We start from the raw sequence: 26573 nt of genomic DNA on the forward strand, positions 1-26573 counted from the left end.
TGATGGCCGTAAGGAAGAATGGAAAAAAAGTGTGTTCTTTTATTGCGAACAGATGAATCATTGTGGCATGTACACACACATTAGTTTAGGAATAATTAAGGAGACGATCACAACACGCGAGTTATTGCCCATTCTTGTTTTCAAAATGATAACATAGGTCGGATAAGTGGTAGTAAAAAGGAAGCAGTACCTTCTTTTAGACAAAGATATAATGCACTGCTAATATAGCCATCATCCACAACTAGTCAATCAGGAAGTACAATAATAAGTGACTCCAACTGGTAATTGTTCATGAAAGCCATCTAGAACATCCTAAACACTCCTGACTATTTTTTTGCATTTCAAATGGTGTAATTTGTGTACCTTTAATGTGTGTGCACTGAGGAACACGGTCAGCTGTAGTGTACAATTTAATTTCCAGATGATGTACTAAAACCACTGAAAAATGAGGTGTTGAATTTTTTATTCCATTACTATCCTACAAATGTCAGGTACTACACACTCAAGCACGTTTATATTACAATACAATATAGTGCTCCATTTAAAACACAGCCACAGGTCAGAACACACAGTACTGTTTACAGTTCAGATACAGACGCTCAATTTGGCTATGAGTCAGAGTTCACACACAAACTAATGGTTTCATCAACGAGTCACACTTTGTCCACACCTCCTCTCAAGGTGACCGCACTGCAATCTGATCTCAGCCCACGTGAGCCTTTCGATCTCATCTGTTCTCAAGCGCAGCTACTATGACCAACCGGCGGGTGCATTTCATCAGCATACCGGTATCTGAACCAGAACAGGAATGTTCCGGAGGATTCAGAGATACACATCAGGTAAGATCTACCTCATTCTACACCTTTGTTAACGCACAATGTTAGAATACAGAAACTACTTTTTTGTTTTGTTTTGCTCCCAACACATTTCCATCTACTCATTTGGCAGATGTTCTTAACCAAAGTGACAAACAAATGAGGCCAGAACAGAAGTTGAGAATAAACCTGAGCAGCTGAGAGATATTGGTTTTGCTCAAGGACTAAAGAAGTGCTGGGATTTGATCGCTTGACCATCAGTTACTGGCACACATCCTTAACCTCTGAGCCTGCACATGTAGAAATTATTAGTCATTAACTGCATGTGTGCTTTGAAATAAGGAGTGTAAAATTAATTGCATTTTAATTGTGACGTTTAATCGATATTTGCCGCCCTCTATTAATCACACAGTCGACTGCAACGTTGGTGAGCTTAGCTAAAGTTGGCTAATTAGTGTGTTTTTATTGACTTACATCACAAGCTCCCAATTCAAACGGTTTAACTGTATTTGGTTTCACCCTCTGGTGACATTAATTTATGTACACATTAATTTGGAGTCTAATCATGTTTAAATGTAACATTTAAAAGATAACCTAGTCTTACTTTGAAAGATTTTTTTTTTTTACATTTGAAAGAATGTAGGCTAATAATGTCAAGTATTCAATAAAATGCTCTTTTCTGTTTCTGAACAGCTGTGATAAATAACTGAATTTAGATTTTTTTTTTTTTTTTAATTCATAATATTGTGACATAATTATCACAGCAGCCCTATTCGGTGCTAAGCCTTGGAGAGACTGAGCTTGTATACACTGCATGCTAGATTAGTAGGAGAGTGTATGTAACACCTGTCAAACAGACACTTAGGTCTGTTCAAAAACAAACTCAACACTCATTAACCTCACTCTCACACTGATTCACTCTCAGAGGCTTATGGCTCGCTTTTTTATCGTTCTTTTTCCATTGCTCTTCTGTACAACAACGATTATTACAACCACTGACGTGTCGTAGAACATTCAACCCTCTGAGTTAGCGATATCTAATCTGTATGGGAGAAGGATGACCGTCACCCCCAACCGCTAACATCAGCTGATTCTTTGAACGTCAGGAAAAAGCCCCCCCTACTGTCTGCTTCGCCGTGTTTATCTGGCGCTGCCCTTTATCACGTTCACCCCGCATTCCTACGAAAAATAATATTTAACAAAAGTACTGGTATGTCAAGTCAATCCCTGCATGGCCAAATAAGATAAGAGAGGCTGGTTAACACTGTCCAACACAGTGCCTGCTCTTACATCACCGACTGCAGGAACTGCTTTTCCTCTTGCTGCTCCTGAGTTTCCAGAAACACAAGAACCCAAACAAGGGTGAACGGTGAGCCATTAATGAATCGATCGGGATGAAACAGCACTACAGGGTGGGTTTATGTTTGTTGGCACTTTATTGCCTGTGTTATAATTGAAAAATTGACGGTAATTGTCCATCTGTTTAAGAATCCGTGCACTTTTTTTGATCCAAATTTCCAGCAGGGCAATTACAGAAGCAGTCTCGAGATAAAGCTACATTTCCTTGTTGCTGGGGTGGGATCATCAAGTGTACATGCTTTGTAACTTTTCAACTAGGGAAAGTGCACGTAGTGTACCTTTAATTAGGTTTTACAGTCCAGTTACGTCTCTTAATTTTTTTTTTCGCAGTTAAAATATACATGTTAAAGGTACATAAAATGTCCGCTTGACTGTACCACTTTAACAACAAGAAAAAGTACAGCTTGTTACCTTCCTTTCTGAGAACGAGTCTCTCCTTTTCTTAATACTGTTTTAAATACTGTTTGCGCGTGTTAAACACTCGAGATGCCACCCACATTTCACCTGATCCAGTCAAGCCACGCGTACACAAACTAACTTCTGCTGTAAACGGCTGCAATTTAAACTTTGCTAGACAACACACTGGTCTGTAAGGCGCACCATGTGTAATGGAAAATTACAGACAGGAAGAAACAAACTCACAATCTGACCTGTTGTGTTTGCAATTCAGAAAATGATGAATTACACGAATTACACCCCATCCCAAACACTGACCCTGTTACCTTTTCACAATATACACACACCTCTAATCACAGCTATCACTGCAAACACTATCAGTCTGGTAAACAGGGCTGGTAAAGCATGCCTATCTGAACCGTGGCTCTGATGTTGTGCAGTACACGCTGATAAAAGAAGCACATCTGGCTCTCACCATGACATAGTGACGCTGCATCTCCGTCTTCTCGTTGGCCAGTTTGTCATACTCCACCTTCAGGCTAAAGCAAAGCGGAGAAAAAAAGAAAAAGCACTTGACGCAGGAGCCTTGTAAAGTGTAGTATGTGTCTTCGACCATCATTAAGCCATACACAGTCCATTTATTATCACTATAAACATGCAATGATTTATGATGATCAGCGTTTACCTGTGATACTGGGCTTGCAGGAACTGAAACTCGTCTTTGATCCGGTCACACGATTCTGCCACGGTGAATTTGAACCCGGGTTGCCCGGGCTGATGAGGCGCCTGCAAACACCAAGATCATTTTCACTCACGCAATCTGTCACAAAGTCGAGCGATACTTCCAGGCTGCACCCTGCCACCATTACCAAAACTATCACACCAATCTTTGCCATTAGGCTCCTGTGCAGTGGCTGTGTTTCAGACACACAGAGAGTAATGTGACTCATGGAAATAACCGCCGCTGGTGTCAATAACACATTTCATGCTTCCTGATTCTCGGGGAAATTATATTTCATCTGCGGGCTGAGCCGTGGTCTGTCAAACCGCCCATGCGTTCCCCGGGAGCTCGGCCCACTGGTCGTTTTCATGCTGGTGGGAATAGCTGCCATCACTCAACAGCGTTCTCTGTCACACAGACGGGTCACTGCGTCTAAACGGCCTCGGAGAAAAACTGTAACCTGATTTCCCCCCCTCTCCCTCTTCTCTCTCTCTCCCTCTTCTCTCTCTCTCTCTCCCTCCTTCACACCCTCCCTCCTTCCCTGCCTAGTCTCTTGTCTCAGACCCTCACCAGCTCGGCACAGAGAGACCGTAACCTCTCATTGTCTGATCTCAAACTACACCAGGGTGCTGGAGTTGGGTTTTTTTTTCTTTTTAGCACATAATCAGGCAATTGGGGTGCACTCGGGCGCAAACAAAAAGGGCCCCTTTGTTTATTCTAGCTGTGAAGAACAGATATAAAGAGGCACTTTGTGCTCAGGGGAGCCTTACACAAACCCTGCACAACAAAGTGCACATCACTGAATGGTGGAAAAGGTGATCAGAAGGAAAATGAGTCATTTTAGAGCTATTACTTACCGGATGCCGGCCCTGTGGATACATCTTTGTGTATCCCTGTGAGATCTGGGGGGAGTATGGAGCTTTCTGCAGATCTGAGCAGGTGGACAAGATCCCCCTCGGTGTCAGAGGTGTCCTTCCACCCAGTCCTGCTCTCTGGTCGATCACAAGCAGTCGAGGAGAAAAGAAAGCACAGTGGATTGCAGCAGTGGTAAAGTATGGTGCAATTAGTCTGAACTGGTGAATGGGAAAAAAGCTCCGAGCTTCAGATCTCTCACAAGATCTCTAACAAGATCTCTAACAAGATCTCTAAAGACTTCTGCTGGGTTATTTTGGTTACTCAGTCTGTTTTCACTCTCACAGCCTTCAGACAATGTAGCAACACATTACTAGTCATACTGCACCCCAATGTTACACGAATAAACCACTGATTTACACGCGATCTCTAATGAAAGCTGTTGATCTCCAGATGCACGCTGTAGAATAAGAGCAATCAGATGGAAATGGAGTCTATGGGTGGAACTGACAGCTCTGAACTCGTTACAAAAAACCAGGAATCCTCCTATTACATCCGTTATACCTTTTGTCTCCACTAAATCCCCGCACGATGAAGTCCCAGCCCTGAGGAACACGTCCAGACCGTGCACACTCCGTGACCTGACTCTGTGTTAGAGGAAATGACTCTCAGGCTGCAACGCCTTTCCAGCCGCGCGCGCGCCGTCGCTCCAACCGTCGACTTTCTTCTCGCGCTCTGACAAACAACAACAACAACAAACTAAAATCCGATTCCAACCGTCGCTCACAAGCGGCCAAACTCCAGATCCGACATTCGGATATTTTAACAGGTTTTCGACGAACCAAATTTAAAAAAAAAAAAAGAAGAAGTGTGTGTGTGAGAGAGAGAGAGTTAAGACCGGAACGCGCCGCTGTCCTGCACTAGCTCTCGCCCCGGTTCCACTCCGCACCACTCGCCGTACCACACACAGACTGCCCACTGACACAACGATTCAACTGCCGCGAGAAAGACGCGACACGGCCAATCAGAGCGCAGCAAGGAGTTTATCTACATGCACCAATCAGAGCGCCGAGGCCCCACGTGGGCCACGCCGCCGCCTTGTGCACTGATTGGACTGTAAACATCTGACCTCATGTTCGCCATCTTGGATCTAAACGTGCTCTTTTTTTATTTCCTACCCCCCTCCCCCTCCTCCTCCTCCTCATCGTCCTCCTCCTTCAGACAAACAGCTTACATGTGATCCGATTGTTCGAAATCTTAACCACAGAAGCTGAAATCTCGGAAATGTGTATATTGTGCGTGAAGAAATGCATTCTGATGGAGAAATTAACAGCTAAAACGACTGATCGATGCAACACAAGTGATCAGTCAAATCATAGGCAAAGCAGGGTGTTTAACCAGCAGTCAGGCAAAGGTGAACCAAATGACTCGGGAATATTGCGTGTATATATACAGAGAGAGAGAGAGAGAGAGAGAGATGTCGCCTGAATTATTATACACTACACACACAACGTGTAGTACAAATGTTTTATATTTGATATGAGCTTGGTGTAAACGTAATAAATAGTTCTTCGACGGTTTACGCCAGAGAGCCTAAATTAACAGAAAAAAAGAAAAAAAATCAACCCCGATTACTTGATTCATGCTGTCAGCTCAACAACAACCGAAGCCCAACATGTCTGCGCCCGAGCAAATCAACCTATCACGAGTTGCTCGCGCTACTCCGCCCCACGTGGGCTCATCTCCGACGTCACGGCGCCACCGACCAATAATATCACGATTCATTTCCATACCCGCACCGGATTGGTGCAAAGCGGCAAAGCCTGTCATGCCGACCACTGTGTTGTCAATCAAGCCCACGAGGGGCAGAGCGCTGACAAATGCCTGCGCCTCTCAGCCTCTCAGCCTCCCGCCTGCGAATAGCGCTCGGAATGGCTGCTTAATTAGCTTCGAATGGCTTTTCCTTCCAGCTCAAACAATCTGTCACTACCATGTGGTAAAAAAAAGAGCTTTGCGTAAAACAAAAGAGGGAAAAGCTAGCAGGGGCTAAATATGAGTTTGATTTTTTTTTTTTTTAACCACGTCTGCATTTGTGTTACCCCTAAACAAAGCGTTTATTCCACTCAAACACTGGCCCATTTCAGCCAACTGCCTTAACTGATCTGAGTAAAAGCCAGTGGCAGTCACAATGCACAAAGCACGTGGCATCTTGCACCATAACATAAACCTTTTACAATAAAATCTAATCTTTAATATCATCTTAATTCCCAGGAATTAAAAAAAAAATGAACATCTGGATTTCTGAATACACCTTCATTCATTCATCTTCAGTGAGCTCTTTATCCTGTTCAGGGTCACAGTGGATCCGGAGTTTTTCCCCTCCCGGGAACACTGCGTGATCCGGACACACACCTTAAATGGGACACCAGTCCATCCCTGAGCACCATTCAGACACATATTCACACCCAAGAGCACTTAAAATGACCAAATTTGACCTACATGTTTTTGGGAGGTGGGAGAAAACCAGAAAACCCTGAGGAAAACACGCAGAAACCAGAGCTCAGGATCAAACCAGGGACTCTGGAGCTGTCAGGAGGCCCTTTGTACCACGGTGTCGCCCAAGAACACACATGAATATGAAATTTAGAGACACCTGATGTCCTCCTTCCATTCTAAATAGGCTAATATTAATAGCATTAGCTAACTTAGCTAGCAAGCTAGTTAACTGCTAGTAAGCTAGCCTGTAGTGAAGAGTGAGATTTCAATATTGTGAGTCCTGATTTGCATTTTCATATCATCGATTGATGAAACGGTAGTGAAACATATTATTATTATTCTTCCTGAATCAGTTTTTTTAAAACGAATTAAAATGTGACTTTTGTGCTGTGTTAATAAATTTGGACGACGAATCGCATTATTGGAAGTGAACCTCTAAGAAAAAAATATCTGTACTCAAATATTTTGCGGCATTATTTTCCATAATAGCGGGATAGTAAAAGGTCGGATTATAGCTTTTAAACTTTGATACATTCTGAATTCAGACACATTTTTGAGATACAGTACTCTTGAGTAACACAGACCATGTGCGGATTCTTTGACCTACAACACCATATCAGAGGGATGTCTGTGATATTTAAACACCATAATCTACAGCTGGCCTGTTATTAATTCAACATCCTCTTGACAGGCATGTGAAAACGAGTGTGGGTGAAATCTGGGAAATGAATAGCTTATAACTTAACCGAAAAGCGAGTGATACGTCAGACGGAAACGTGGCCTTGGCTTTTGTTTAATCTTTGAATGCTTTCAGACGTGCCGTTCAATTGGACACCTTTTAAATGTTTATGTAGCCAGAGCCTGTAGGGTCGGTTGTCTGTGCAAGTTGATTAATCATAAACTTAGAGCAAGAGAGAGAGAGAGAGAGAGAGAGAGAGAGAGAGATGGAAAGGCGAGGGTTAAGGGTGGTAGAGGGTGGAGGTTTTAGCCCAGGCTGACTGTAGGCCTTAAGGCCTTTTTTTCCATGCTTCAGTTTGTGTGGATTTTTAATACCTGCTCAGTCTTGTTACCAACAGAACTAGTGCTACTCTGGTGGTACCCTTATATTGTCGTTTTTTATTTTTTTAACCTTTAATGTATCTTTCACCTGTAATGTGAATATAGTGTACCTTTAAGGTACATAATTGGACAAGATACACTACAAGCACCTTTCAAGGTAAAAGATACATACTAAAGGTACAAAGGGTGTGTCCTTAATGGTACCACCCCAGCAACAAGGAATGCTAATTTAGTACCCTTTTTTTCTAAGAGTGTAATACTGCGTATTGCTGATGGTTATTGCCTACTACATCATATCATGTGTGACGTGATACACACAAACACAAAGCAATCATATTTAAAAGAACATTTCATGACTTTTCATGGTTGAAAATGAAGAAAATGGATCATTCAGGCATAGAGTAATCTGGATAAGGTCACCGCATGCTGTAAACGATGAAGCAGATGCTTCTACAACTGTCACTACTAATGATTGCATAATAATTTACAAGTCATCACTTAAAACAACTTCTTTCCTATATAGTGTTGCCTCATGACTGTCAGAAAGAAGATACTGTACAGGTGTTTTTATGTTTCTGAAGCTATGAACAATGTAAATGTATCCTCAAAGGTAATGATATGATAATGCTAAAGGTAATGGTCCAAATATGTATTCTATATGAGTTTTAAAGGTACACTAGGTTCACTTTTACTGGTGAAAAATACATACTAAAGACACAAAAGATGCACCATTGAGGGTAACATACCCATGACAAGCATCTGTTCCTGTCTCAGTTAAAGGAAACTGATGACATTAGATGACATTATACATCTGTCTCTGTTAAGTAGCTTAAACCAGTATTATACAGAAATCAGAGGTCCTGATGTTGGTTATAGTGACATATAATAAAGTGATGTATAGAATGCTGTTTGAAAATCTAAATGTAAATGGCTATGAATGTACATTATATGGCCAAAAGTTTGTGGACACCTGAGTGTTGAACATCCCATTCCAGAAACATTTTCACCCTTTACTGCTATATCAGCCTCCACTCTTCTGGGAAGGCTTCCCACTAGATTTTGGAGCGTGGCTGTGGGGATTTGTGCTCATTCAGCCACAAGCGCATTACTGAGGTCAGACAGTGATGTCCGGCGAGAAGGCCTGGTGCAAAGTTGGCATTCCAGTTCATCCAAAAGGTGTTCAGTGGTGTTGAGGTCAGGACAATCTGTGCAGAACACTTGACTTCTTCCACTCCAACCTTGGCAAACCATGTCTTCATGGTGCTCACTGTGTGCACAGGGGCATTGTCATGCTGGAACAGGTTTGGTTCCCTTAGTTCCAGTGAATGGAAGTCACAGCATACGGAGACATTCTAGACAATTATGTGTTTCCAGCTTTGTGGCAACAGTTTGGGGAAGAACTACATATGGGTATGATGGTCAAGTGTCCACAAACTTTTGGTCATTATTGTAAAAAGTTGGGTCCAGGGACCCTCAAGGGTCTGTGAAGCATAACCAGGGCATATGATTGATCATTTGAATGGAATGGGTTTAATCCAAACCACAATAACTTAAAAACAATTAGGTCTATAAATAATGCCAATTTGGACCAATATGTTCTATCAGTGGAACATTTAGGAATAGAAAGCTCTATAGCTGTAGTAAATAGAAAAAATATTATTGTACACATTGTAAAAAATGTAAAAATAATGAAAAATATGTTCTTGAAATAAATATGTACTTAGGAAGTCCTTAAAGTCCTACAGTTAAAGGGGTCTTTACAGTAATTTACAGTCAACTACAGTTATACACAGAATATACTTTTTGTTAGATACATTCATGGTCATATCACATTTTTTTTTATAATACAGATTGCATATGAGTAACCTCGTGATTTCAAGCTTGAAAATTCCTAACAAATCACATGATTCGACCTGTATGAAATGTCCATAAAGGATAGAGTTTCATATTTAATTGGAATGAAATCCAGTGAGAAACTTATACCATGGCTGTGCACTCAGGAAGCCTTTTACAGAAGGTTTGTTGGAGGTCTTCTTTTCAGAAGAGGCCAGAGAGACATCTGTCCCTACACAGCAATATGCAATGAATGAACATTCATTTGATTACAGCCCACAGTGACTACTGCCCTTTGTGTGTGTATGTGTGTGTGTGTGAGTGAGTGTGTGAGTGAGTAAGAAAGAGAAGCTGGCTTCCTAATCTCTTGTGGACAGCCCTTTATTCTCCTCAATAGAAAGTGCTATTAGTGAAAACAAATGGAAACCAGGACACTCCTCTCTGTATGTATGTGTGTGTTTGTATGTGTGTGTGTGTGTGTGTGTGTGTGTGTGTGCGTGTGCGCATATGTAATGGAGACCCCAGCATTGTTTATTTACACAGTGATCCCAGATGCTGTGAAATTTCCACCATGTGGTCTTAAGCATGCATACACACACACACACACACACACATATAACTATATTTGTAAGGTATTTCCTTTGACTTGTGTATTTTTCCTAGCTAAATACTTCTACCCCCAACCCAAACCATAACCTCAATAAACAAAAGGAAATCTTTTTTTATTTGTTCAAATTAAAGCTCCATTTTTTATCATCATGAGGACACATGATCCCACAAATAGATCTATTTAATTCTTCAGTGAAAAATTGTGTCTCGACAAACCTAAAACCCACCAGGCTTTAAAAACAAACCTGGTTCTCAGCATGGCTGCCATTTGCCCGTCCTGCTTTTCTAATTACCCACCATTTACACAAACCATGGTGTAAAGCCACAAACACGAGATCCATCACTTACAACAGCAGCCTGCATGTCGATAGCTAGTTCTTCTCAAGTACAAAAATGACACTTTCTCAAGGGATGAAGGCGATTTATCTGTGAAGAGTGAGCATCGGAAAAGTGGTGATGCATACTGTGCATATCCAAGCATAATTTGACAGAATCTGTGTGGATGATTCACACCTCTGTAGCCTGTTCTACCAAAAAGCTCTCAGTGTGTTTGCATAGTAATGTGGTTCTAACTGATAGCTGGTAGGATTATCCTCAGCATGGAGGGGAATGCTCCTCTCTCTCTCTCTCTCTCTCTCTCTCTCTCTCTCTCTCTCTCTGTCTGTCTCTCCCTCTCTCTCTCTCTCTCTCTCTCTCTCTCTCTCTGTCTGTCTCTCCCTCTCTCTCTCTCTCTCTCTCTCTCTCTCTCTCTCTTGGTGTCTCTTGCTCGCTCACCTCGCTCATCTTCGCCTGATTTGCCCGGTAGTGGAGCAGAAAAAGGAGGCCTGACTCTGTGTGGCATGTCTGCATTGTGCAGCGCCGGTGTCTCGGGATTATTGACATGCTTTCATTCGTGGGCTCCGGCTCTGAAAAGAGACACATTCCTGTCCACAATAGCTCCAGTATGCCGCTCGGGGGCCCTGAATGGACTGCGGCGTATCAGGGCAACTCGTCAAGCAGCAATCAATGCAAACAGGATGAAAGGCCTTATCAAAAGAGACAAACGCAGACATGAGCACTGTCACCATGTGGGGAAAAAAAAAGAAAGAAAAACAAGGGACAGAGAGAAAGAAAGATTGAGGGCTTTGGCTGTAGGCCCTGTTGTCTACTCTGAATGCTAAGAGAGAAAGGGAGGGAGGGAAGTGAGCCAATGAGCACTCTGAAATTCTAATTCTCCAACATCAATAGCCTCGGCTATAGCTACATCTTGAGAACAGAAGCGGTGACAATGTCAGTGGTAACTCGCTCACTCCCGAACGATTTAGCATACATCAGCATACATCACTCGGATGATATATCCATATAAAAGGGCTCCATGGTGGTGGATATGTGTCTGTTATTTCCACGCTGCAATTGAGGAGCTGCCAGTGATGATGGGAAGAGAAAGGCCCTTCTCTTCAGGGAGTCGCCTCCCAATCCTGTCTGCTCTGATGGATTTGCTCTAATCCCTCAATAAAGACCCAAAACTCTTCGCAGAAACCTGTGGAGCATAAGCCTGTTGAGAACAGCGTGGCCCATCACAGGCATACGTTACTGTATGTGTGTTCTGTGTGTTTGCGTATCGGCGTGTGTAGCTTCTGGAAACAGCTGTCTATCAAAGCCCATCTCCAGAAGTAAAGTACAGGAGAGAGAGGACACTGAAGACATCTCAGGAAGACATGGCAACAATGAACTAACATCATTCCTATAGTTGATTTCAAAATCACTAGTTGGGTCAAACATGTTTACTAAGTCAAAGAATAATTCTTTAATAAATGGGCTAGAAGAGCTAAGCCCTCCCGCTCTTTTAAGAAAAAAAAAAATAATTCGTTGCCATTAAATGAGCACTCTGAATGTTGATTTAGTTGCATGTTGATTTATTTGCATGTTAGCAAATGGCTTGGACTGATTTTTTACTTTGGTGTAACCAAAATTAACAGCACCGCCAGCAGGTGTAAGAAAAAACACATGTAGGACATAGAGGCTGGGGCTGATTTCTTTCCAGCCCAGACTGTAGATTCATTCATTGAGAAGTCTCACATGATTACTATTAATATTGCTTTATTTGTTGGGAAATTGGATAAAGTTTCATAATTATGACTTTGGTAAGACTTTCTCTCATATCTTGCACATTCTTACACCATTGCTGATAGAGTGTGATGGTTTTAGTTTTTTTTTTTTATCCAAATGCCCTTAGGCTTTCATTAGAAGTGAGTTACATGTAAGACTGGTTTTCCATTCTTTCCTAAGTTTAAGAAAGAATGTTGAAATTCTTGTCTGGGGTAATTGCAAGTATTTTACTGATATAGTGGATCAAGATTAGGGTGAAAAAGTGGAGTATTTCTTTGAGTCCTCAAAATATTATTACTGTGTAAAATATTAGCAGCAAGAATCCTCTGACTCAAAAGACTATTTGTTCACACATATACAAGCTTTTTATATTTTATATATATTGAGTATATCTTACTATATTGCGATATAGAAATAGAAAGAGAATATGTTGTACTATATATGCAGTACATTACATTCTGGTATGAAAATATGAGGAAGAGGTGACATTCACGTAGCAGGTTTCCCAGACCATCAGCATAATTTAGCAATACTAAAAAAGGGAAGAGATGTTGTGGGGAAACCTGTAATGCTATGTATGAGATGTGGAGGGTACTGACTGAAATGGATTACAAAAAAAAATCTCATTATCAAATCTGTCTTATTTAAATGACTATCATACATCTGGTGTTTGAGATGCATTTGACCAAGCTCTGTTCATCAAGTGTGAGTGATTGAGAGAGAGACAGAGAGCGCGAGAGTCCAGAGCTCTTTAGAAAGGTAGTGTTATTTTTGGTGATTGAGACACAAGTGGAAAGGCTTTAAAAGCAGGTCAACAAAGTGGTCCAGTGCTTCATGCTGAGTGTGAAAGCGTGGGGCCGGCCGAGTGGAGCACCTCTTCAGCACTCATGATGCCAAGCGGCATTATCACCTGGCAAAGAGGAGGGAGCTCACACACTCTCTCTCAGTCCACACCTACACACACACTCATGCGTGCTTATACTTCTGTATACTTTACAGTGGCCCTTACAATAGCACTCGTCTCCGCTTGTAAAATCGCTCTTTAAAAAGCTTTTCACAACTGCTTTCTCTACAAGTGGCTTCCACTGCCGAAACTCGGAGCATGTGCTTCAGAGGTGCTAATTTTTTTTTTGCCTTCTTTTGTCTTTTTCCTTTTGATTGGTCACACTCTTCCATTGTCTTCTCAGCTCACCTGATTTTGTCCTGTTCCTCCCTATTGTGAAAACTTCAAAGTGCTGGCCAAATTGTCCCTTGAGGACAATTCTGAAATGTTGGGCCAAAACAAAAGGGTGTCCTGGTTAATGTGTGACTGCTGTCCTTTCAGTCATCACACACACACACATACCTAATGAATGTCATTGTGGACACTTCAATCTTTTTACTATGTGTGAATGACAGATGACTCTGTCTCTCTGACTCTCCCAAAGTTGTCACGGTAACCACTTATCCAATAAGAATGCCCTGCTAAGACTGAGGTATCACTTCCTCATGTGTCACTAGAGACACACAGCAAACAGGAGCCCCTTAGGCCTGTCCTAAGAGTCTCATTAACACACACTCACCCTAGGGCTGAGCAGTTACAACACTCGATCTCACATCTCTCACGGCACCACAGGCTTCTCAAAATGGAAATGATGACATACAGTGTAATAAATAAGCAGATATACCAGTTCTGACTGCTATGAAATGGTCGATTGTTCGCCTCAGCCTTAAGTATTTCACAGAAGCCGAAAGAGAAAACAGCTTTACTCCCTCCACTTTGTGTTGTAACATGCCATGCTGAGACAAAACGAGAGCTGGGTTTTGGCTGTGGCTTTTTAGCACAGGGGAAAAAAGGTCAACGTTCTTTTGTTGCTCAGGTCAGAACAGATCTATGGCCTCTCTGGTCCGCAGCACCGTTTCCAAGGGAACAAGTGAATGTTTCCTTGTCCCCAGAAGGCAGCGGGTAAAATCAGTGCATCTCTGTGGGGACTTCAGGCTTTCTGTTAAAAGAAAAATGGAAGTGCTTATTGTCACAGAGTGAAATAACAGAAACGGAAGACATTCGAAGAAGAAGCAACAATGGCAAAGGCCACTGTGATAGTGGTCTGGGATGCAGTCTCTGAGACTGCAGAAAATACTGAAATGGGGAACGAAGCTAGTTTCTGGTTTAGTAACTGAATACTCTTTATGACAACTCATATTTCTTCTTCCCCTTTCTATACTCCTACACCAGCGTACTACACTCGTACACCAGCGTATACGAGAAAACACCATAATCATAAAGTTAATTATAATGATAAAACATAAATGATCTAAATAAATTAGGTAACCTTTATATAACAATATATATATATATATATATATATATATATATATATATATATATATATATATATATATATAAACAGGTACTTTATCTTTCAATTATCCCATTTAATGTTTTTGTAATTGCTTTTAAATTTAATTTTAAATACTTTAGTTTTTTTTTTTTGTTAAATTTTCAGTTCATGTAAAATGCCACATGAAGGCATATTTTCAATTTAATTTTAGTATTTGATTACTATTGTATATGCATGAATCCAGGATGTGTATTTTGTGTGTACTCACACTGTATAATTCACATATATCATATCCACTTCTTCTACTCTGTTGTTACCTAAGGTGTTTACAGGGAAAATTACATGAAGGACAGAATTGTCATTCAGTATATCAACATTGAATTCTAAAATCAAGTTACAATGAAATTACAAAGTAATATGTGCCATACTTTTAAGAGTGTTACATTTTTCATTTTTATCTTTGACACACTCTCTGTGAATCTTAATTATATTGCAGTACAGTGTGGAATAAAACAAATAAGACAAAATCTACCCAATCCTGCTCAATCCTATACTGTCTGGACTGCTGCTAACCCAAAAACAAAACACTTGTTAACTTGACTCATCCAGTACAAGTAAGACAATCAGTAGTCCCGAATGACGGAGGATCAGAGAAAAAGAGGCTCTACCTCTTTCTGGGCTCTACTGATAAGGCTTATTAAAATGAAGAAGTGAGTGGAACGAGAACACCTCAGTGCATGCAGCTGTACCGAGGATTTAACACAACTAAGACCAAGATAGATGACGGCCGCCTGCACAAAATGAATAACTCAATCATTAAAGGGTGATAACGTGGTTTTGCGATTTGAGAGAATCTGAGGCAAATGTGTGTGGCTTATTCACGACCCTGTTCCAACCAACAGCTCTCAGCACATTAGCATGTTAATGTGGCTCTAAATGGGAGCTGGTAGGATTATCCTCGGCTTGGGAGAATCCCCACCCTGCCTCGCTGTTGACTTCATTGAGTGCTGCCGCTACCCAGTTATCAGCCTCGAGTCCTCTTATCAAAAGCCTGGAAAACTGCCCAAGGTCCATCTCCTTCACTCAGAGGCTGCTGACTTCTACTGCCTTTATAACACACACACACACATACACACACACACACACGTTCTAGCCATTTCATGCTACATCCACCTTCATTATATTCAAATATCCCATTACACACCACTCCAAATACCATTATGGGCACTATATAAATTTTATTATAGCCAGACTGTAAAATAAAACTCGGTTTTGCTTAGCTAAAGATCTGAGAACTCCCATTGAGCTCATTCTTTATTTGTCTAACGTACAACTATGGTCTCAAACTTAGTGAGTCTTATGCCCTATGGCGATTAGCTTATCAGTAGAGGTCTTGATAGTGAGACTGCACAGCTCTGAGATGTTTGGATGGCCTCCATTACACACAAGGCAACAATGCAAGTACTGTTTAAGTTTGATGCTCTGGATGTGTGCTGAAGGATCATCAAATCTGATCATCTCCTATCAGCATCAAAATCCCACAACTAGAAAACACACATACACACCTACACTTTCATTTCCATAAATTCCATAAATCAAATATACATTACAGTTCAAATCAAATATTCATCAGTTCTTTGTTTAGTCACCACTTTAACTACAAGTCTTAAAGTGTTACAGACTTAAGATCATATCCCATAAAACACTGTATTAATATATTTGAAGGACCACTAGAGTGGAGTAAAAGGACACTCATTACCCCCCTAACCTCTCAGCTTATACTTTTAATGCATATTTTAATTTTATGTAGTTATGTAAGTGAGGAATGTTACTCTGGACCCACTGATGGATCCTTGGAGAGTTTAAGTGGTTAATTTTATTTATTACGCATATTTTAAAAAGCAAATGTAAACCGAAGTACTGTACATACAGTAATTAAATAGATTAACATATATGACATCAATATACAAACACAAGATATAACACAGACACATTGCCACCCCATTCTTTTCTATATTATTATAAACCTGAATATGTATTTTCTCTCTTTTAAAATAATCTATGTTCAAAAATTTCCCAAGAAACTACTGAAAATGACCCAGGGATGTCCATATACCTTTATCCTCATAAAAATGCAAGGATCTGTGACTACAGCTATGCAATTAGTCTCAATACACTCCGGCAGTCCTAAATAGCCCAATTTTAATAATATTATTTGATTAGTTAACCAACTCGCTAAATGCTAGTGAAGTAGCTCACATGTTCCAGGCTGACGAAAGCGGGACTTCAGTGTCTAAGTGTTGACTTTCACTGTTATATTCTAAGTGATTTAGTCAACACTAAACAAACTTTTCAAAATATACCATAACAAACAATATTTTGGTCATTACAAATTAACATTAGCTAATTTAGCTAGCTAGGATCTGGGGCTAAACATTTCTGGGTACAATATAATCCTACTCTAGGACAAAGAACTTAGTCCAAAGCCATGGAACATAAATAAGTCCATATACATAACTTCACAAATCAATTTTTTTAAGTCTCTGGGTTAAATAGAGGAATGTGACTTTTGTGCTGTGCTAACAATCTTGAGCAATCTATATTAGCATAAGTAGAAAGAATTAACAGCTAAAAATGGACAAAAACCCAGTTAAATGGGTTAAAACAAGTGATTGCTGGTCCTGTCCTAGAGAATAACCCAAATCTAATCCAAAAAAATTGATCTGGCTAAAGCCAGTTTAAGACCGTCTGATTTCACAATGTACATAATGATCCCAATAAAATCTTGGCCGAATTCTATAGACTGTGCTATAATATGTGTTCTCACATCAATCAGGATAAATCCAGGCTCGGTTGCATAATCAGAAACATTTCTCAAAATGAGGTTTGCAATTATGCCGCCCTCCTATTGGTGGCTTTTAGATAAGCATTGTAGCAGTACATAAACTCTAATAAGAAAACTAATGAGAAAATCTTTTGACACCTACCACAACCTTATCATCATCTCTCTTTGATCGCAGTGACACTAAATTAGGCTGTCGGCGAGCATGTTATAACCTGGCTTAATGAAGTAGCCTGATAATTTAAAGTATAGATTAGTGTAGCATTAATGTTGGAACTAAATTCTGCAGAAAAGTAGATCTCCATGAACAGAGTTGATCATTGGACTAAACTAATAATCTGGTAGTGGGGACATAAACCATTCAGCTACTCTTTCTGTGGTAACTGCCTTCCTGTTAATACAAAGTGTTGTGTATTTCTATTGTACTTCTTTTTGCACAGAGGACACTCACACTCTCTCTACCTAAAAAAGCTTTTAAAAGCTCATACTGAAACAGCTCTAAAAAGTGATGACTTGCCCATAACCTGTTGCTGTTAGTGAGCTCCTTCCACTTGCATTATTTATGCCAAAAAATCTATTCAATTGCTTTTTAAAGCTTGCATTATGTTAACAAGGTGAAAAAGTCGTGGCGGCCATGCTCATCTTGCACAATAAAGAATTGATCCGAGCAAGATGGGCCGCTTTTAACCTTCAGTTTTAAAGCCTCCATTAATGGTCGGTGCAGCACTTTCCTAGCATGCATGAAGCTCTAATGGCACAGTGATGGAGGCTCAAGCTGCAATGTGTATCACGGACAACACAAAATCTCTCTCACAGTTTAATCACAAATGGAGTATAAAGTTGAGTTTAAAAGTAGCTGGAGGCCACGAGATAACAGGAATTACTGATCAGTGATGTGTTTACGTACTTGTGCAGGTAAGAGGTGAAAATCAGATTTCAGACCAGGTTCCTTGACACAAGACTAATTCTCAGAAGCCAGCTACAGTTATCAGAAAAGACGAGCCTGCACAGGAGTGTGTCCCTGGCATGAAATCCGATTTGTGCATTACATACCTGAAATTGCTCAAAAATGGTCCACACAGGTTAAGACAAACAAGAAAAGTGAGTCAAATCAATGCCAGTGCATGTAACACCAAGTGAGGAGTGAATGTCAATATACTACAGAGAGACTCAGTGTTTAGAAAAATGGCAGCCTGTGTCTTAAAAAGATACAAAAGCAAACTTTGTACTCTGCACACTCCAACATCCCATACTGAGGTAAATGCTTCTTCAGAAGTGCTTTTGAGAACCACCCAAAATGAGCTCCTGAAAGTCGATGATGATTTTCAGAAAAGTAGGCAATTTTCAGGCCAATAAGCCACTGGGATAGAAAACAGCATGTAGTAATAAGTGAAAGCACATTTCATTCTTATCTGTCTAAACCAAATAGTGGCATGCTTCATCAGGATGAGGATGTTGCAGTTTATGTTGCCGTTTTCCGCTATTACCTCAAGAAGACGATAGAGAATGACACAATCTTAGCAGTGTTTGTACAACCTACTGTAAAACATATGTAGCTAAGTTATAAGTTACTCTGAAGCTGGGGCTTAGCTACATTAAAGCTAGCTTTCAGAGATATGTAGAAAACTACATTACAAGAAATGCTACATGGCAAAAGTCTTCATACATTTCATTCATCTTCAGTAACCTCAGGGTCACGGTGGGTCCTGGAGGCTATCCTGGGAATGCTGGACACAAGGCAGGAATATTCCCTGGATGGGATGCAAGTCCATCACTGGGAACCATAAACACACATAGTCACATTCATACCCAGGAGCTATATAGAGTTGCCAATCAGCATGGTTTTAGGAGGTGAGCGGAAACCAGAGGAAACCTGAGGTCAGGATTGAACTAGGGACCCTTGAGCTGTGAGGCAGCAACACTACCCATGGCACCACCATACAACTTATGGCAAAGTAGCTTTACTAGAAGGAACGTAGGATATACTGTAAACAGAATATAAGTATATTAAACTGCATTTACAAATGATGTCACATCTTGTGCTAATTACAAATAATTACAAATAATATCCAAAGATGCCAAGCAAACAGTTTGCTAGTGTACCCTTTCAAGTCAAGTCACTTTATTGTCATTTCAACTTGGATTTATTGTCATTTCAATTGTCATTTACTACATAAAGTGCATGTGCAAACGTGTGCAAACAACACAAGACAGTACAATAACTACTAAACCAGGACAATAGGCACAGTGAGAGACAGTGCAGCGCAGACCAGTACACAGTTCTAGTATTCACTACCAAACATGCAATTAAAATTTAGCCCATTGGATGCTAAGGACTAACTGCATAAGAAACAGCTTCATTACATTAGGACTACTTAAAAGGAAATGTGAAACCAGAAAAAAAAATCAGTAAAAAAAAAAACAATTACAAGCTACTTGATTTAAAAAAGTAAAGACGCTATCACCTCACTAATGGAAAATTTGGTTAAACTAATAGCTCTGCTAATTGTAATGCTAATGTGTCTCTGCAAACATGTTCATCTTGTCAGCAGCAGAGTTTCTACATCACTCCCACCAGTTTCTACATCACTACTGGCTAACTGCTGCAGAGATGGGTGGCAAGAGTGACGAGTTTTCTGAACAGGCTAACTCCCCAACCATCCACTGAAATGCTTTTCTGATTTTACAAAGTATATATCTGAAGTTCCAAAGTTTACACAATGAGTGTCTACAAATTTGTAACCATTTGCCCACATGAAATGAAAAGATGCTACAGTTAAGCTTAGAATTAAAAACATTTCTTATGTACCTTCTACATAGATTCTCTTTCCTTTTGTACCTTAAACCTCATATAAAATAAAACAAATTCCAACTACATCACCCTTGCTTGTTTGAATTCATTTAAATTTCCTATGAGCTCAGGTTGAATGAGATGAAGTGGTAATGGAGATGGAGAGATCTTCAAGGACTGGTGATTGAGGCAGGGCAGTGAATGAAAATCTAGCCTTATGAAATATGATCTCAGCAGTAAACAATGTATAGAAATCCCTTAAAAGTGATGCAGAAACAATTAATTTCCTCTGTGTGTATCCAGCTTCTGTGTTTTATTCAGCAACCCACGCAGAGAGCCCGGGAGAGGCCCAGCTCTGCAAGCCTGCGTATGTGAGAGAAGCAGTTTCCAGGGGGATGGAGAAGAACAATTAAAGTACGTCTGTCGAAGTCAAGCACCTCCTCTCAGGCTTTTTGCTCATTAATTGGGATTTGGGGAGGCTGAGGGCATCAGGGTTCGAGTGGCTCCCTATGAATGACAGAGACTCTCACAGGCCTCTTCAGAGCCCGGCCAGAGCAGATGAGTTTCAGACAAAACGTGATCAACAGCATGAGGTCACAGCCAAGAGCCTCTCTGTCTGGCTATCTCTCACACATACATATATACACTTCAGCTGTGTGAAGGGTGTTTCGAGTAGGAGGGAGAGCTGGGAAACATCAACGGACACGCACACACGTGCAAGCGTACACTTCCTCAAAGACTTAGTCAAGCTGAAGCAATCTGTAGTGAGCTCTAATTTGCTGCGTATATATCTGCGTGGAGTGGAGAGTCAATCTGCTGCAGATGGGAGTACAATGATGTGGCCATGGTGAAGCGGGGATTTTAGATGACACCCTGGCCTTGTCAGTGGCGGCAGAAACAGAAAAAGCTGGCTAGATTTTTCACACACACACACACACACACATACATATATATATATATATATATATATATATATATATATATATATATATATATATATATATACACATACATATATATACACACACACACACAAAAAGAAACAAAAGAAAGCTCGCTAGATATTTTTCACACACACACACATCACTTTAATATATATATATATATATATATATATATATATATATATATATATATATATATATATATATATATATAAGTGATTAAAGTGAAAGATATTTCTCATCATGTCTACAGTGATCTGAAAAATCTAGCTAGGATTTCTGTTTCTACTGACTGCCGCTGTGAGAGAGATGCTGTCATGCAGGTAGCGATACTTATGTGAGCTATGGAAAGGCAGAGAGTTCGGGAAGAGTGCTTTACTAACATCTTCAGAGGCACTAGCTGCAGGTGATGATTACAGAGAGCCAGCTCCTAAGGATGAGTTTTAACTATGTGTTAAATGATTGAGTTAAATTGCCACTTCCTCTACACAACTCTACATAACTTCTCAAAAAGGGCCAAAAAAAAAAAGGAATCTAAGCCGTTAAGCAAGGAAATGTCTCTACAATCATCTGCACTAAATTCAGCTGTCAAATAATTAGATGAAGAAAATGTTACAATGAACATTTTTCTCTTTTTAAGTCTAACTGTACTGATGGATTGGTTGATCATAATGCAATAGACGAGAGGGGGTGAATTCATTTCACATATAATTAAAGGAATATGCCATCATTTTACAACTTCGTTTTTTTTCCCCTACTGTGTCTGTAGTGTACGTGAGATTTAAATGGATGATAATTATCCTTTACTGAGGAAAAACCTGTTTACTCAAAACTCACTTATAATGGAAGTCCAAGGGCAGTTGTTTATGCAAAAACACACATTTTTAAAGAATGCCTGTAAATGATCTGTTTATAGCACAGTGCTGTTGAATTCATGAATCCGACTGGTAAGAAGGTGTTGATTAATTTTCTATAATAGCACAGAAAGTAGCACTGAAAGAAGTTTTTTTTATTAATGCACTTTTTCTAATATGTTATTGTTTTAACATTTTAACACAATCTGAACATAACGAACTAAAATCATGAAATGTTAATATGATGAAGTTTTCAGTAAGCAGATGCTGATTTAAAACATCTATATGGAAGGAGTCTCCAGTGTAAGTGCTTTGAAATAGTCACAGGTAAAATCCTTCAGGTTTTCGAGACTTTGTGTTTAGCATTTCTTGGTAATTTGTGTTAAAATACTTGTCTGTGGTAATCATAAATGTATGCTGTATGCTAAATGTGGTGGATAGAGATAAGGTTGAAAAATGCTGGAGTACTCCTTTAAGCAGAAATTAGTCCAATAACTTGTTATTATTGTGCATTTCTTCTCTAACTGATTTGAATTTGAACTACCACAGTGAACTGTGACATGAATTTGTTTCGTGTCTCCCGCAGGCCACTTCTCAGGCTGGACGGTGTTTAGGAAGTGTAAATGTGTATGAGCAGAGAGGAGACTGGAGCAGGCTGACATGGCAAGACAATCAAGCCCAGTGTGTTTCACTCTCAGTACCAGGCAGCATGCTGCACATAAAGGCTATCTGTCCCTGCAGGGCTTCTGTCTGTCAGCCTTCCTAGCTGCTAATTTTGTGACCTTACCAGAATAAAGAGAGAAAGAAAAGCCGGAAAAAAGCCATCTTTCACTCTGTTTCTTGCTCACTCTTTCAAGCTCTCCCCCTCTCACTGTGTCTCATGCACACTGCCGTGCTGAGATCGAGAAATCCCCCTCCAGGCGAAATTGACTTCACACGATCACTTCTACGTCTGGTGACTGACATGAGCTCTCTAAAAATATCTCCTTCACTGGCAATGGATTGCTTTCGAGCTGCACCTCCTGTCAGAACACACTCAAATACAGGCTGAAATGTGTATGTGTGCTTGTGTGGTGGGGGAGGAGTGGCAAGAATGAGAGGAGGAACGAAAAAACTGACAGCAGTGGGAAAACAGTGCACCTTCTGAACATGGAGTTATCAAGCAGCACCAAGCAGGGGTTGAGACACAGGATCAGACAAGCCCGAGGCTGCCTCACAGAGTACACACACACACACACAAAACAAAAATCTCTCACTCATACCTCTCAAACACATACCGAAGGAGGTGGGATTGAAGGAAATGACGTACACACAGCAGAAAACTGAGGTTGGAGTTCTCCAAGTTCCCAGACACAACATATTTGACAGTTACACAAAGCGTAACTGTTAGGGAAGTACACACACTCTGCACCTGGGTCAGAGGAAATGACTCTCCATACCAGGTGGTGGCAGTAGTCTGTATTGGTGGCAGTAGTCTGTAATTAAAAAAAAAAAAAGAAAAAGAAAAACAGAAGTCCAGAGATTGTCCACCTACCAGTATTATTTTATAATATTTAATGTTGTAGTTGTGTGGGACATAACCATAATGAAATCATCATAACGAAAGTGAGTCCCCTCTAACATTGTGTATGCTAGTGTGTGTGCTCCTGGTCGTGAATTATTTGGATAATCTTACACTATTGCCAAGAATTTGATTTGAGACATTAAGTATGCTTTAAATAAGTAATAAAACTGAAATTTATTCTTTTCCAATAAGAGCTTGTCCTTAAGTGTTTTATTTCTCTTGTATCACAGCAACTGGCCATTGATTATAATTTTTATGAACTAAAAAAATTGTCATATACTATTTTTTGTGTTTCTAGTCACTTTTTTTTTTGAACAGTCGCCAAACAAGTTAGTTCTTATTATCACTTATCAAAAAACACAATCCTGATGCCCTTCATCCTGAAGACAGTCCTGCGTTAGAAAATGTTTAGTTACAGCTTTACTGACACTGGAGACTCCTTCCACAAATGTTAAATAAACTCACAGAAAGCGTCATCACATCAATGATTACACACTTTTTAAATTTCTGTTTGTGAGTCCACTATCAAGTCACTGTGTATGTGTTTACTATAAACAATAATGTTATAAGAGCACATTAATACAAACATTATAGAGAATTAATCAACACTTTCTGATGAGGAATTGAGCATCGAACATGGTTGTGGTATAATTAATGAATTAATAATTAATTAATATGTTAGCTAGCTGTAGCTAACTATAGATAGACAGCCAAGGGATGGAATAATGCTTGCTAAGAGTTCATATAGCCACAATGCTAGGAAACCTGACTGATGTATCAGTGACGCTAGCAAAATTCATTTACAACTGGGTGTTGCACATGAAAACTAATGACTAACAAATGATTTTCAAATTTGACGTGACAATCCTAGCTAACTTTACGCTAATTGCTTATTTCTCATGATAGGATGAGCTTACTTGTTTTTTGTAATTATGTTTTTTCACAGACTTATTAAAAAGGTATTCTGTTGAAAGACACAAAAAAGGAAGTTAAACATGTCAGTCTGTCTTTGGTTCTCTCCTCATCCATTCCCTGACTATTCAGCTTGGGGTTATGACCTGGCTCGAGTCATTGATCTACAACACTCTCCTCCAGGCCCTGACAGCAAAACTGCAGCTCTGATGATCCGGATATAAACATATTTTCCTGTTAGGCAGCACTATAATCATCATTCTATGGTCTTTATGTGAGAGACAGAAAGCAATTAGCCAAATCAACAGAGATTAATGCTGTGACTGTGTGTGTGAGGCAAAAACCATTAGTCTTCTTTACCAAAGAAGATTAAAAATGTGCTTTCTCTTAGTTCTCTAATTACAAGCCTGTGCATGTTAATGTCTCTCCAACTAGCCTGCGGTTTCTTGGCAATTAGCATAAGTAGCACGGATGGCAAGCTATAAACAAATAGAATACTCAGTTTGCTTTAATGGGATAAAGTCATGTAATATTCAGTTACTGCTCTGAAATATGTGAATTTAATGGCAGCTCTTTCATTCTCTGATGTATAAATGTTTTAGCCTGGCTTTGCCCTGGATATCCATTAAAGCCCCATACACCATGATGGTGCAATAATCTTTTAGTGGCTGCATGCCAATCTTATTTTACACACGCCTTGATAGAGTATGGTTTCACCTCAGTGTTTCAGATTAGCATAGGCAAAGTCTGTGGAATGTACCACCAGAACTATTTTCTACAAAGAGTGTATGATTTTGGAGGCCTATATTTGGATGAGCTTGCGCAGAAGCAGCAACCGCTGATTTACAGGGCAATAAACGTCACTGTTCGTAACATATATCCTCGGCCCACGTGTTGAGCTGTGAGGCTTGGCAAGAAACGAGCGGTTCAGTTAGGTTTGTAGTCTAATTGGTGCTGTTATGATTGCATTCACAGCTAAATGATACGGAGCCAGGCAATGGATGTGACATCATGCTAGAGGTACGATTCTATTAATCATTCCTCTGAGCAGTGATATGTGTTGGGTTACGTCCCAAATGGCAGTTTGGTTTGGGACACAGCCTTCTACTTCTTCTTTTTTGTCTCTACTGGAACAAATCGGTGCAGCCAAAACAACTTACTTGGGGGAAATGAACCACAACCGCAAGTAGGGGTTCATATTAGTCCTGCTTTTGGATTGTACAGTTTTCAAGCAATTGATGGGGGATTTGAACAGAGTTGAGGCAAGGATTATAAATGAATCAAGCATGAATCCCCAGTTCAGCAATACTGTCGATAATTCTTTGGCCTTGAATAAATGCTTAACTGTTACCAAGGCTGTGGGACCCGTACCCGCGGTGCTGGTAATAAGCTGCACGCAGCTGTTGCCCTGGTAACACAACTGTCCGGAATGTGGAAAAAGAGAGCTGAGCTCAGAGTGAGCACATTGTTGTGCGTAGGTGATTACCGTATAATGACCTTTATTAGGATGCTTTACTGTTTGCTAGGTCAAAACATCTTCACACCCATCCACCCACACACACACACACACATACACACTGTGCTTTTGCAAATGAGCTGCCTAGTAGACAATCTTTCTTGTGTACAATTTGGGTGTCATTTTGCCAAAAAGATCTCACATTTTGTGATAAGAAGTTATCGCAAAAATTTGAAGGCTTCACTGAAGGCAAATAACTTTGTTGACCTGACCAGAGTTCCATGAAAGTTAATTACCTGTGTTGTAGCTAACTTTACTCTTTTTTTGTCATTGTTCATATTCACTGATAATGTAGTACATGGTTCCTCTTGTAATGGAGTTAAATCTTTGTGGAGTCTGGTGGTCTGTCTTTATGGGGTTGTGTTAGGTCAAGAGCTCTCCACTACGTGACTGGAAGGACGTGTCCCAATCCCAAGACTTGTAGCTGAATACCACAGGGTCCCTAAGACTCTTAACCCTCAGGGTGCATTCATATCTTTTATCACAAATATGTAATAAAACCAAGGATTTTCCATTTGGCTTTAATAGAAACTAAACATGCTAGTGTTAGCAGCTATTTGATACCTATTCTAGCAAGTCTGGACATGTTTGTGTTTGTAGA

At 40.1% G+C, this 26573-nt stretch overlaps 1 protein-coding gene and 1 long non-coding RNA gene across 9 annotated transcripts in view; one reads left to right on the plus strand and one right to left on the minus strand.

The window, feature by feature from the left end:
* Positions 1 to 5164, minus strand: part of tle3b (TLE family member 3, transcriptional corepressor b) — a 30815-nt gene extending 25651 nt beyond the window's left edge. For 4 of the 8 annotated variants that reach the window (XM_034299510.2, XM_026937777.3, XM_026937775.3 and 1 more), the window contains exons 1-3: positions 4149 to 5164; positions 3256 to 3356; positions 3046 to 3109 (exon numbers count right to left, since the gene is read on the minus strand). In XM_034299510.2, coding sequence (XP_034155401.1) covers positions 3046 to 3109; positions 3256 to 3356; positions 4149 to 4172 — 189 coding nt within the window. In that variant the 5' untranslated portion in view covers positions 4173 to 5164. The remainder of the gene's footprint in view (positions 1 to 3045; positions 3110 to 3255; positions 3357 to 4148) is intronic. The other 4 variants (XM_026937779.3, XM_026937778.3, XM_026937776.3 and 1 more) reach the window with 2 other exon arrangements.
* On the plus strand, positions 436 to 23777 carry LOC113541017 (uncharacterized). Its single transcript, XR_003404140.3, has 3 exons — positions 436 to 839; positions 20486 to 20596; positions 22567 to 23777. It is a non-coding gene; the product is annotated as an uncharacterized LOC113541017 (long non-coding RNA).
* Positions 23778 to 26573: the final 2796 nt, after the last annotated feature.

Source organism: Pangasianodon hypophthalmus, chromosome 25, assembly GCF_027358585.1.
Source record: "Pangasianodon hypophthalmus isolate fPanHyp1 chromosome 25, fPanHyp1.pri, whole genome shotgun sequence".
Lineage (NCBI taxonomy): Eukaryota > Metazoa > Chordata > Actinopteri > Siluriformes > Pangasiidae > Pangasianodon > Pangasianodon hypophthalmus.